The sequence below is a fragment of the Tursiops truncatus genome, chromosome 20 (genome assembly GCF_011762595.2).
Source record: "Tursiops truncatus isolate mTurTru1 chromosome 20, mTurTru1.mat.Y, whole genome shotgun sequence".
Classification (NCBI taxonomy): Eukaryota; Metazoa; Chordata; class Mammalia; order Artiodactyla; family Delphinidae; genus Tursiops; species Tursiops truncatus.
In genome coordinates this window covers 4648975-4662931 of record NC_047053.1, presented here as the reverse complement: position 1 = coordinate 4662931, position 13957 = coordinate 4648975, and the positions used below count along the sequence as shown (strand labels likewise).

Here is a 13957-nt window from a genome sequence, read left to right as displayed (position 1 = left end):
TTTTTATTGGAGTGTAGTTGCTTTACAGTGTTGTGTTAGTTTCTACTGTACAGCAAAGCAAATCAGCTATACGTGTACATAGATACATATAGCTCTTTTGGATTTCCTTCCCATTTAGGTCACTGCAGAGTATTGAGTAGAGTTGCCTGTGCTGTACAGTAGGTTTTCATTCATTTTCTATTTTATACATAGTATCAATAGTGTATATATGTCAATCCCCATCTCCCAGTTCATCCCACTCTCCCCTTCCCCTTGGTATCAGAACTCTTGTTCTCTACATCGGTGTCTCTATTTCTGCTTTGCAAGTAAGATCATCTGTATCATTTTTTTAGATTCCACATATATGTGTTAATATACGATATTTGTCTTTAGACCCAGAGAACTTTAGATCCAGGAAAACCAAGTCAAGGTGGGTTCCATAAGACGGAACCTGCTGGTACCTGGGGCAGGTGGGCAGGTGCAGCGTTTCTTTTTTATTCCTTCTTAGAATTTCCATGTCTCTACTTACATGATCCTTCTGTTCTTGTGTGCTGCCTACTTTTTCCGTGAAAGCCCTTAGCATGTTAATCATATTTTTAAAAGTTCCTAGCCTGATAACTCCGACATTCTTGACACATCTGACTCTGGTTCTCATGCTTGTTCGGTTTCTCCAGACTGTGTTTTTGCCTTTTAGTATGCCTTGCAAGTTTTATTGAAAGGTGGACACAATGTGTACTGGGTAAAGGGAACTGAGGTAAGTAGGCCTTTAGTGATGTAGTAGTCAGGTGTGGGAGCCGGGGAAGCATTCTGTAGTCCTGTGATTAGGATGAACAGGGAGATGGGGTTGAACCGGGTTCCATCCCTGGTTGAGGAACTAAGATCCCACAAGCCCCACGGCGCGGCCAACCAAAAAAAAAAAAAAAAAAAAGTTTCTCCTAAGGGTAGGTCTTGTTAAGAGTAGAATGCTCTAAAACATTTCAAAATGGTACCTTTCCTCTTCCCCTTGGCAAAAGCCAAAGAGGGTTTTTCTCTGATGTTCACTGTGAGAACTTAGCTCAGCAAAAGTGTGAGGGCTCCCCCGTTCCCTGGAGTTTTTAATTCTCAGACTTGCCACCCTGAGCCTTCTGCGGTTTGTCAATTACAGTTCAGGGTTTCCTGAAACTACGGAGGTTTCTGCTCCCGGATTTCTTCTCCAGTAAGTTGTGATTCTCGTATTCACCTGTCTGCCTCTCTGGTTTGGGGGCAGTGGTTTGCCCTGTACCCTCACTTCTCTGATGGATCTGAAACGAGTTGTTGGTTTTTTAGTTTTTTGCAGCTCTTTACGTTTGTTAGGACTGAGCTTCTACGTGCCAGATAGGAAACCCGAAGTCAGCAGGAAAAATCAAGGTTTCACTTTTTACCAAGAAAAAGTACTTAAGAGACAAGTATTTATAAATATCTTGGGGATTTTCTTTAACAACAGAAATATCTAAAATCCTACCGTAACATTTTGTAATATAGGGTAATTATAAAATATTACTAAGGAAATCAAAGAAGGCTTTATAATACTGAGAGGTGTTTTTAGATGAGAAGAGTTAATACTATACAAATTGAATTTCCCAAAATGATTTTGATTACAAGTGTAGTATTTTGATTGTGGTAAATTGCAATAAATGTTTCAAAGGGTAGTAAAAGGTTTCTAAAGTTATGGTGGGAGAATCATTGGAGCTTTGAATTATTATCTCCTAAAATGTATTATAGAATTACATAGTTAAAAATAGGTACTATTTAAAAAATAAAAACATCGGTGGGGAAAAAAAAAAGGCCTGCCAGCCAGAAGAAAATCCAAAATCCAAGTGAGCTACCAAGCAGTCTGATCCCATTTTTGGTAAACCAGGCAATCGTATGACTGATTAAAGTAAGCACAAAATGGGCAAATGTCAGTATTTATAGTGCTTATCTCTGCACGGTTATCTCTGTGTGGTGGGATTACAGGTGAATCTGTTTTTCTACTTCGTCTGTTTTTGAGTATGGATCCGTTGCAAAATCAGAAAACAAATGATTTTTTAAATACATAAAATTCTGGTGATTATTAATGGAAGGTTTTTTTCCCTTTATAAAGAAAATTCACTAATGATTTAGAGTAATGGGAATTTCTTTTTAAAAATATTCTATTGATATTTATGAATAAAATAAATTTAATTGATAACATGTATTAATAATTATAAATAATTTAGATTAATATTTATGTTTAAATTTGGGGCCATGCTGCGCAGCACGTGGACTTTCAGTTCCCCAACCGGGGATCGAACCCGGGCCCCCTGCTTTGGAAGCACAGAGTCTTAACTATTGGACCACCAGGGAAGTCCCAATATTTATTTTATTTATTTAGATGAATAGAAATTTGATTTCGAGTTTCCACTTTTATTTCTCACTTGTGTGGCTTACTTGGAGTCTATATTGTTAACTTCCTAAGCCGGTAATGTGATTGTACCTTCAGAAAATCCTGTCGTGTTCCTGAGGGCACGCACAGTTGGCCCGACTTCTCTAAGATCATCTGCTGAGTCGTTGAAGGTGATTTGATACGGCATTTAGTCCCTTCCGAGGCTCGCTTCCTTTCCTCTGTCTGCCGAGCCATTTTTCTCACTCCACCCTTTGTTTTTCCCTGACTTGAAATATCTCCCTTAGGCCTATCAGGCTGGCGATGGATGTTTCCAGACCAAGGCTGCTGGGGGGACGGCAGACAAGGTTGAGTTCCAACAAAACCACTTTCTCTTGCACCTTTGACAGATTAGGCATTTATGGTAGGGCCGCTCTGGTGGAAGGGAACCGAGGTGGGTGGTCCTAGAGCCCCTTGTATTCTTTGGGAAAGTTACCTTGAACTCTTGGTAGCTACTCCTCTGAAATTGGGATCTTGGTTCTGTTGTCTTGTGTACAAGAATGCTGTAAGGATGTTTGCCTGTCAAGGATCCTGGCAAAGGAAGCAGATTACTCCTCCCATCCCCGTGCTCACTGAGAAGAGCTGAATCGGCAGCCGGAGAAGCTGCTGAGGTGGTTGCAGTCGGTGCAGAATGCTCTTCCTGAATCATGTAGTTGCCGCGTTAATTCCTTCAGCATCTGGGTCAGCTTTCTTGTGCTGTTTTTTTTTTTTCTTCCTTTTTACTGAGATATAGCTGACATACGATATCATGTTCGTTTCAGGTGTGCTACATGGTGATTTGACATTTGCATGCATTATGGAATGATCACCACGATAAGTCTAGTAACAGTCTGTCCCCATACAAAGTTATTGCAATATTATTGACCATCTCCTTTGTGCTGTATATTACATCCCGTGGCTTCTTTATTATGTAAGTGGACGTTTTCACCTCCTAATACCCCTCCCCTATTTTCCCCACCCCCCCAACCCCTCCCCCTCCCCTATTTTCCCCACCCCCCCAACCCCTCCCCCTCCCCTATTTTCCCCACCCCCAACCCCTCCCCCTCACCTATTTTCCCCACCCCCAACCCCTTCCCTTCTGGCAGCTACTGCTTGTTCTCTGTCTATGAGTCTGTTTTCGTTTTGTTTTGTTTTTTAGATTCGACCTATGAGATCATGCAGTATTTGTCTTTCTCTGTCTGACTTATTTCACTTAGCATAATGCCCGCTAGGTCTGTTCATTGTTACAAATGGCGAGATTTCATTCTTTTTTTATGGCTGGGTAGTATTCCGTTGTATATACACCACATCTTCTTTATCCATTGGTCTATCAGTGGACACTTAGGTTGCTTCTATATCTTGGCAATTGGAAACAGTGCTGCTGTAAGCATTGGGGTGATATTTTCATGTTACTTCAGCTTGAACATTATAGACTCTTTTCTCCTTAACTAAGCATCTCTTCTGAAGATCTACCTCAGGGCTACCAAATAGGGAGGGGTGTCAGAGATCACAGGACTTGCACACACAAGTTTAGAGATGTGACATGTCCAAAGATACGGTTATTGACAAAGTCTACGTCCGCTCAAGATGCACTTTTATCGCACCTTGCAGGGAGTGTTTCTGTGAAACAGACAACTGTCCTCCTTGGAGGGAACACTTTTCAGAACCAGACACAGCATTCAGCCATGGTTCTCGGTCCCATGGGAAGCTCAGCGGTGGGGGACTGTTCACACTATGAGATTTGTGTGTGATGTTGGATGAGTCCAGGTTTTGCCAAGTTTGGAATCAGCAGTCCTTCCCCTGCCCACCTGTCTTACCCAGCGTCCCACGACTTGGTGTGTTTCTGTTGCTTTCCCATATGCTGGTGATCAACCAATCAGAATTGAGGATGAAGCAGAGCTAGGCAGGTAGCATCATCAAAGGGAAGAGACGGCAAGACGAGGAAAGCAGCAGTACAGTTTGTACCTGGCGGGGCTGCCTCAGACGGTGGCGCCTGCCACAGAGATGCAGGGAAGTAATTTGCGCATCACTCCCCCATACCAGCTTTCCTAACTCTTGATGTAGCCCACGTGTTAAATAAACGCCCTGGGAAAACACTGGCTTAGGCGTTCTTTTCCCGCTTATTCATCCTCTAGAGCCGTGGTTGGGAAACGGGGGAACGTCCACAGGCAAAGTTTGTAATCTGTCAAGTATTAGGAAAAATGAGATCAACCACGGTTAAGGCTCTTTCGTCTGTGATGCTTAGACTCCTGCATGACCCACTCTCTATCTTGTGTTTTACCCCCTACAGGACCAGCTGTCGGCTGACATGTACAGTTTTGTGGCCAAAGAAATTGACTATGCAAACTACTTTCAGATGGTAAGTTTCCAGAAAGGTGAGGCTGCTTGAAGTCTGTTTACAGGCATCACGGTGCGGACAGGGAGGAACGTCGGCCTCGAACCGAGGACCCCTAGATCGAGCACGTCCTGAGAACGGATGGGGCTTTGGCTGTTCTATCTGTGAATAAATCCTGCCTTCTAGTTCTCCTTGTATGGATTTCTCCAAAAGCCCAAGAATAAAATTCAGCTTCATCCATGAAGATGACTGCAACTCAGGGATCTATGGCAGTGGTTCTCAACCAGGGGTGATTCTGTTTCCTCTTCCAGCAGAGGTTTGGCCATGTCTAGAGACATTTGTGGCTGTCACCATTGAGGGGAGGTGTTCCAGGCATCCAGGAGGTGGAGGTCAAATTTGTCGCTAAGTATCCTGCAATGTACAGGACGACTCTCACAACAGAGGATAATCCAGACTCAGAATGTCAGCAGAGCCAAGGTTGAGAAACCCGAATCTATCATCAGTAAGAAACTTGGGAAGAAGAAGAAGAAAACCCCACCTGGCGCGTATTCATTTTTTCATCTAGATTTTTGCCCAAGACGGTGGCAAGTAGGTAAACGAGGATTGATACGGCCTGTTTGCCTGTCTTTCATCTATGAGAGCAGATTTAGAGAGTAGAGAAACAGGGTCTGAGTCATCCGTACTTGAATGATCGGGCCCAAATAATTAGGACCCTGTCTATTTACCAGGAAAAATACAAAGCAACTGGGAAAAAAAAAAAAAAAAAAATTTGAAAAAATACAAATGAAAAATCCAGTTAAGCTCACCTGCTCTTAAAGTTGGGAACGAAACTCAAATCTCAAAGCATCTCTTTATGGTCAAGGAAGTGACAGAAAAGGAGGGAAGGTAAAGGGAAGAAAGAGGAGGAGGAATCCTGAGAAGTTTATATGTGTTGATGCGCGTGGGGCAGAGCTGTGGGCGGCCAGCACCCTCCCTGCGTGGGCATCAGCGGCTGAGAAGGCCAGAGTTTCTTCTGCCCTGAGAGAGAGCTGGTAGGCACTTCTTCCAACTTGGAAAGTTTATTTTAAAATAGTGGGATTGGGCTTCCCTGGTGGCGCAGTGGTTAAGAATCGCCTGCTAATGCGGGGGACACAGGTTCGAGCCCTGGTCCGGGAAGATCCCACATGCCGTGGAGCGACTAAGCCCTTGAGCTGCAACTGCTGAGCCTGCGCTCTAGAGCCTGCGAGCCACAACTACTGAAACCCACGTGCCTAGAGCCCGTGCTCCGCAACAAGAGAAGCCAACGCAATGAGACACCCACACACCACAACGAAGAGTAGCCCCCGCTCGCCGCAACTGGAGAAAGCCCGCGCACAGTAATTTTCAAGTATATTCCATCAGTTTTATTTGCGAAGGTAATATTTCATTTTAGAGTTTCTGAAACGAATGACATTCTTGACATTCCAAGCATTATTAGCTTACCTGATTGCCACGTGGGTACCATTTATTGCAACATTCTGATTTTTTTAAAATTCCCTTTTCGTCTTCCTTGGGGATCACAGTAGCTACTCTTCACACCAGACTTCTCAGCAGAGTGACTCCCACCTTTTCCCTCACACATGCGCAATGTTTTTTGGAGGAGGAGGAGGTAGAGATTCAGAAAATAAATGAAGTGACTGTTGTTCACAGGTTTTCCTCTGCTCTTATCACCACTTCAGCAGCTTTTTTAGTAGTGAGATGGGCACAGTAGAACATCTTGAAGGACTTCGCTCTTTGGCCTGCATCACGATAACCAAAGCAGTGCTACCTCCCGAGACACTTGAAGAGGACTGTGGAGCAAGCACGTGTTTTCCGACTAGTTGTATCTTGAACTGTTCTGGCAGAAATCGAGATACATAGAGGCTCATGGCACTTAGCGCCATCTCACAGGCACACGGATTTCTGAATGTGTTTTCCATTTGTAGTCCTTCATTGTTGCACCTCTTCGGTGCTTTTGCCGGGAGAACTGGGGGCGGGGTGCTCACTAGGTGGGGCGGCGGTGAGGGCAAGCTCAGCCCTGGGGTGTCCTGTCTTCCCCCCCCCCCCGATTCCCCTGCTTTCCAGACTTCCATGTGTGGTCACTTCCCTGCCGCAGAGGCTAAGGAGACACATGCCCATCATCGCGGGTGGATGGAGGAGAGAGCAGGGCACCCCAGTGGCGCGGCAGCCTGTGCTCCCCACCTTTCAGCAAAGGGTAATGCTCACTCTTGTGTTTCCTCAGCTCATAGAAGTGCAGGCCGAGTACCACAGGAAGTCGCTGACGCTCCTGCAGGCCGTGTTGCCTCAGATAAAAGCACAGCAGGGTGAGTGCAGACCTTGCCGGGACCGGGGAGGCTGGGGAGCCTGCTTCCCAGAGAAGCCTGGTGCCCTGTGCTTGGCTCACCTGCTGCATCCCGAGCAGTGCCACGTTTAGATGAGCCCCACGACCTCCCCTAGCAGGTGCCTTGCCCCAGCGGCAGTGAAGCCAAGCACACTCACACACACCGCCCCACGGGGATGAGTCGGGTGTGCATGGGCATGCGTGGAGGTGCGTGGGTGACAGGAAGCCCACCGGCTCTGCTCACATGGGCTGGCCTTCCATTCCACCCACTCCCCCCATCATCCCCCAAAACCCCAAGAATGGAGACTCAGCTGGGCTCCGTGTCTTTGGTAGACTTAGGAGAATCTGTGTGAGCAGAGGAAGGGAAGATGCCCACGTGGGTGACCTCCACGGACCCCTTTCACTGACCCCTCTCTTGCTCCACTCCCCCCGACAGAGGCCTGGGTGGAGAAACCTTCCTTCGGGAAGCCCCTGGAGGAGCACCTCCTGATCAGCGGCCGGGAGATTGCCTTCCCTATCGAGGCGTGTGTGACGATGCTGCTGGAGTGTGGGATGCAGGAGGAGGTGGGTCTGGGCACAGCCGAGCTCTGCCTTGAGCAGGTCTCCTCGTCCGCGAGATGGAGCCTCTGGGGTCTCCTTCTCTGTTACCGTCCTCGTCCAATCCCACAAACCCAAACCCATGAAGACGTGGTACAGCTGCCCTTCCTGAAACCGGTCCTGCTTTCTGTCATGAGCCTTCGCTCTCCGGGGACAGTGGTGGATTGCGGGAAATGATACCACTGGCCCTGAGGATCTTACAGCCCGGCTCTGGCCCTTCTTTCTGCATTTTTAACCTGGTTGGGGCATTTTCCTCCCCCCCTCCCCCTCCTCCCCCCTCCTCCCCCTCCTCCCCTTCCTCCCCCTCCTCCCCCTCCTCCCCCTCCTCCCCCCTCCCCCTCCCCCCTCCTCCCCCTCCCCCTCCTCCCCTCCTCCCCTCCTCCCCTCCCCCCTCCTCCCCCTCCCCTCCTCCCCTCCTCCCCTCCTCCCCTCCTCCCCTCCTCCCCTTCCCCCTCCCCCTCCTCCCCTCCTCCCCTTCCCCCTCCCCCTCCTCCCCTCCTCCCCTTCCCCCTCCCCCTCCTCCCCTCCTCCCCTCCCCCCTCCCCCTCCTCCCCTCCTCCCCTCCCCCCTCCTCCCCTCCCCCCTCCCCCCCTCCCCCTCCTCCCCTTCCTCCTCCCCCTCCTCCCCTTCCTCCCCCTCTCCCCTCCTCCCCATCCCCTCCTCCTCTCTCCCTCCCTTCCTCCCCCTCCCCTCCTCCACTCCTCCCCCTCCCCTCCTCCTCCTTCCCTCCTCCCCCTCCTCCTCCTCCCCTCCTCCCCCTCCCCTCCTCCCCTCCTCCCCCTCCTCCTCCTCCCCTCCTCCCCCTCCGCTCCTCCCCTCCTCCCCTTCCTCCTCCTCCCCCTCCTCCCCTTCCTCCTCCTCCCCCTCCTCCCCTTCCTCCCCCTCTCCCCTCCTCCCCCTCCCCTCCTCCCCTCTTCCCCCTCCCCTCCTCCCCCTCCTCCTCCCCTCCCCTCCTCCCCTCCCCCTCCTTCCCTTCCCCTCCTTCCCCTCCTCCTCATCCCCCTCCTCCCCTCCTCCTCATCCCCCTCCTCCCCTCCCCTCCCCTCCCCTCCTCCCCCTCCTCCCCCTCCCCTCCTCCCCTCCTCCCCCTCCCCTCCTCCCCTCCTCCCCCTCCCCTCCTCCCCCTCCCCTCCTCCCCTCCTCCCCTCCCCTCCCCCCCTCCCCTCCTCCCCTCCCCCTGGAAGATCAGGTCCTCCGACTTCTCCCGTGTTGTCTCCTGACTCTCCCACCTGCTCTTTCCGGACCTTTCTGCCTCTCACCAGGCCTCACTCTCACTTGCGTTGTCCGCCCCACCCTCCAGCTTTGCTTCAGCTCTTCTTTAATAACAAGTAGGCTCAGGTTGCCCCAAGCCTAGAAAAATCTCTTCTCTCAACCCAACCAGAGCCTCATATTCCTTCCCTTGCACTTTGGTTTTGTGTTTTATGCTACCCAATTTCTTTTTTAAAATTTTTTATTTTACTTATTTTTTATTGAAGTATCATTGATTTAGACCATGTTGTGTTAGTTTCAAGTGTACAGCAAAGTTCAGTTATCCATATATATTTTTCATATTCTTTTCCATTATGACTTACTGCAGGATATTGAATATAGTCCCCTCTGCTATATAGTAGACCTTGTTGTTTATCTCTTTTATGTATTGTAGTTTGTATATGCTAATCCCCAACTCCTAGTGTATCCCTCCCCCACCCCCGTTCCTCTTTGGTAACCATAGTTTGTTTTCTAAGTCTGTGAGTCTGTTTCTGTTTTGTAAATAAGTTCATTTGTATCATTTTTTTAGATTCCACATATAAGTGATATCCTGTGATATTTGTCTTTCTCTGTCTGACTTACTTCGCTTAGAATGATAGTCTCTAGGTCCATCCATGTTGCTGCGAATGGCATTGTTTCATTCTTTTTTATGGCTGAGTAGTATTCCATTGTATATATAGACCCCATCTTCTTTATCCACGCATCTGTTGATGGACATTTAGGTTGCTTCCATGTCTTGGCTGTTGTGAATAGTGGTGCTATGAACATAGGGGGTCATGTATCTCTGTTAGTTAGAGTTTTCTCTGGATATGTGCCCAGGACTGGCATTGCTGGATCATATGACAACTCTATTTTGAGTTTTTTAAGGAACCTCCATCCTGTTCTCCGTAGTGGCTTGTGCTACCCAGTTTCTTAAAGTAGCTCTCATCATCTGTTGCTCCTGCATCCTCACCACCACTCACTCACTCACTCCTCTTCTTTTTTGGGTCCCTTCTGCCCCCATGACTGGGCTGAAGCTATGCTCAGTGGTCCCCAGGGATCCCCACTGCTACTTCCCATGACTTAGTTCAGCCGCCTTGGCCATCACTGCCTGTGAAGTTGCTAACATAGTCGTCCTTGAAACCAGCTCTTCCCTGGACTCCTGGCTCCCCCCCGCCCCTGCCGGCAGCATCAGGGCAGCAGCGGGGGGAATCTGCACCACCGGCCCTACCCTCTGCTCACTCTGATCTCTGCTGCGGTGCTCTCACCCTCTCTGAGAGCTTCGCCTGCCCTTAGTGAGGACTCAGGGTTCTCGTCCTCCCGTGGGCTCCACTCCTGAGTTTTCTGCCATGTCCTCAACATTTCCATGCAGATTGTCCTCTCACGCCCCCAAAACTGGACTCATGAGCTATTTTAACAAGCCTCCCACCCCTGCACCCCCGGTGTTTGTCACTGCATGAAGCAGCCCTCAGTGACACCATCAGAAATCTAAAAGCTTCTCTTTGAAAACTCTGCCGCCTTCGCTTTGACTCCGCCCATCACCGGGTGTGGTTGCCCTCCCCCCCAGGGCCGTGGCGTGGTTGACGAGGGTCTCGCCCGCACCTTCGATGCACGTGCAGCCTGCTTTGGGGCTGTAGCAGCCTTACGTATGCACTGGTCCAAACGTGCTCACGAGGCTTCCTCACGGGGATGCCATAGAGCTTTGGACATCGATTTATCTGACATACCCTATCCTGAGAAGGGGGCTAGCAGTCTTAGCAGGCAGAAAACTCAGTGTTCCGGATGAGGCATGTTTTCTTCTGAAGGAACTTGGAAATCTGAGTGGCCATAAACAGTTAAAGGAGCAAGGGGGATCCTGCCAGCGTCTCAGTGTCTGGGCTGCATCATAGAATTCAGGAGCTGAGCAGGTGAAACGAACCAATGGGCCTTCCACCCGCGTCTACCTTCCCCGTGACTTGGGGGCTCCCCTCCAACTCTGACCTGCTCGTGTCTCCCCTTCCACACGCCCCTGGCTTCCTTCTCCCTTTATACGGCAGTAGCTCACTTTTGCAGCGGTTCACGTGGAAGAGGTGGCAATGACTCGAAAGTAACTTTAAGAATAAAACGTGAAGGGGCTGCAGGAGGCAGAGGTGTTGCTCCCTCGTAACCACCCCCAGTCTGCCCCTCCCCCGAGGGCATGGCCTTGATGAGTCCCTCAAGGTGTAGCCCTGTGCCTCCTGAGATATGCAGACACACAGACGTATACAAAGACACACACACACAGACACGGACACACAAAGACACACACACACAAAGACAGACACAAAGACATATACACACGCAAAGACACACACAAAGACACGGACACACAAAGACACAGACACACAAAGACAGACACAAAGCCACGGACACACACAAAGACACACACACACAAAGACACAGACACAAAGACACACACAAAGACACGGACACACAAAGACAGACACAAAGACACGGACACACAAAGACAGACACAAAGACACGGACACACACACAAAGACACACACACACAGACACACACACACAAAGACACGGACACACAAAGACATATACACACAGACATAGACACACGCAAAGACACACACACACAAAGACACACAAAGACACGGACACATAAAGACAGACACACACAAAGACACGGACACACAAAGACACACAGACATATACACACGCAAAGACACACACAAAGACACGGACACACACGCAAAGACACACACACAAAGACACACACACACAAAGACACACACAAAGACACACACACACAAAGACACGGACACACACGCAAAGACACACACACACAAAGACAGACACAAAGACATATACACACGCAAAGACACACACAAAGACACAAAGAAACACACACACAGACACAGACACAAAGAAACAGACACACACAGAGACACAGGCACACACACAAAGACAGACACACACACAAAGACACAGACACACACAAAGACACAGGCACACACACAAAAACACAGACACAAAGACACACACACACAAAGACACAGACACAAAGACACAGACACACACAGAGACACAGGTGCACACACACACTGTAGACCTTTGTGCATGCATCCACGTCCTAGACCTCCAGCTCTGACCAGGTCTCAGTCAAAGTTTTCTCCAAAATATATCCTTGTTTTTAACTTGAAGTATAGTTGCTGTACAATATTATATAAATTACATGTATACAATATACTGATTCACAATTTTTAAAGGTTATACTCCATTTATAGTCTTTATAAAATATGGGCTGTATGCCCTGTGTTGTACAGTATATCCTTGTAGCTTATTTTGTATCTAATAGCTTGTACCTCTCAATCCTCTACGCCTATATTGGCCCTCCCTATTAGTAACTACTAGTTTGTTCTCTGTATGTGTTGAGTCTGCTTCTTTTTTGTTATCTTCACTAGTTTGTTGTATTTTTTAGATCCCACATATAAGTGATGTCATATAGTATTTGTCTTTCTCTGTCTGACTTATTTCACTTAGCACCATACCCTCCAAGTCCATCTATGTTGCTGCAAATGACACAGTTTCATTCCTTTTTACAGCTGAGTAATATTCCGTTGTATATATACAACCGCATCTTCTTTATCTGTTCATCTGTTGATGGACGCTTAGTTTGCTTCCCTGTCTTGGCAATTGTAAAGAACGCTGCTGTGGACATGGGGGTGCATGTATCTTATCAAATTAGTGTTTTTGTTTTTCCAAAATGTATCTTAAATACACAAGAACAGGAAGTCAAAGTGCCCAGGGTTCATTTATCCAACAAATGCGTACTGAACCAGAACGCTGGGTCACCCCGTACTAGGCGCTGGGGACACAGATGTGGGCGAGGCTTGGGTCCTGCCGCTCCAATATTGATAAACGGTGACGAGAAGGAGGCACCTAGCTGATCATGGAGGAACAGGGTGGGTAGACTGCCTGTCAGGTTTTTAATTAATTAATTAAATTTATTTATTTATTTATTTATTAGTTGGCTGTGTTGGGTCTCTGTTGCTGTGCGTGGGCTTTCTCTACTGCGTTGAGCGGGGGCTACTCTTTGTTGTGGTGTGTGGGCTTCTCATTGTGGTGGCTTCTCTCTGTTGCGGAGCACGGGCTCTAGGCGCGTGGGCTTCAGTAGTTGTGGCTCATGGGCTCAGTAGTTGTGGCTCGCGGGCTCTAGAGCGCAGGCTCAGTAGTTGTGGCGCACGGGCTTAGCTGCTCTGCGGCATGTGGGATCCTCCCGGACCAGGGCTCGAACCCGTGTGCCCTGCATTGGCAGGCGGATTCCTAACCACTGGGCCACCAGGGAAACCCCTGCCTGTCCGTTTTGCTTTTGTGCCTTGGAGGTTCAGGCTGCCCTGTGACCCCCTGTCCTGTCGCAGGGCCTCTTCCGAGTAGCCCCATCTGCCTCCAAGCTGAAGAAGCTGAAGGCTGCCCTGGACTGCTGCGTGGTGGACGTGCAGGAGTGCTCGGCAGATCCCCACGCCATTGCAGGTGGGCCTCGCAACCGGGGGGGCTCCGGGGAAGGAGTGGGCGTGGAGGGTGTGCGGCCACGTGTCGGGGCCACTCGAGCCACGGGCTTCCCAGCATGCTCCAGGCATGTCCACTCAGGACGCCGCTCGAGCCCTGGTGGCTGTGGCCCTTGAAGGGAGGCCTTCCCATCCCCCACGTGCCAGGGGAAGGGGCGAGGGTGGGAAACATGAGGGGGGGAGGCCAGTGTGATCACCAGCCCAGGGCCCACGGCCGCGCCAGAGCCTCGGATCCGGTCACGCGGCAGCCACCGTGTGACCTTGTCACGTGGGTCGGGGAACCGTCCCCAGACGTGGCCCCTGTGATGGCGCTGGCTGGTAGCATGTGTCTCTGCCGTGTCCCAGTGGCTCACGAACCATATGGTGTTCATGTCCAGGAGCTTTGAAATCTTACCTCCGGGAGCTGCCAGAACCTCTGATGACTTTTGAGCTCTACGATGAGTGGATCCAGGCTTCTAAGTGAGTACAGCACGTTTTGGGGTGTCTTCTGGGTTGTGGTTTATTTGGGAGTCTTTATGGAAATTGTGAAAGCATGCCACCTGGGA

The 13957-nt window shown here is 49.4% G+C and overlaps 1 protein-coding gene across 7 annotated transcripts in view; it reads left to right on the top strand.

The window, feature by feature from the left end:
* Positions 1-13957, top strand: part of ARHGAP44 (Rho GTPase activating protein 44) — a 141931-nt gene that overhangs the window by 101408 nt on the left and 26566 nt on the right. For all 7 annotated transcript variants that reach the window (XR_012328624.1, XR_012328625.1, XM_073797736.1 and 4 more), the window contains exons 8-12: positions 4668-4736; positions 6952-7033; positions 7487-7614; positions 13266-13377; positions 13790-13871. Coding sequence is in view for 5 of the 7 variants with exons in the window: in XM_073797736.1 (XP_073653837.1) it covers positions 4668-4736; positions 6952-7033; positions 7487-7614; positions 13266-13377; positions 13790-13871 (473 nt within the window). In the remaining 2 variants the exon portion in view is untranslated. The remainder of the gene's footprint in view (positions 1-4667; positions 4737-6951; positions 7034-7486; positions 7615-13265; positions 13378-13789; positions 13872-13957) is intronic.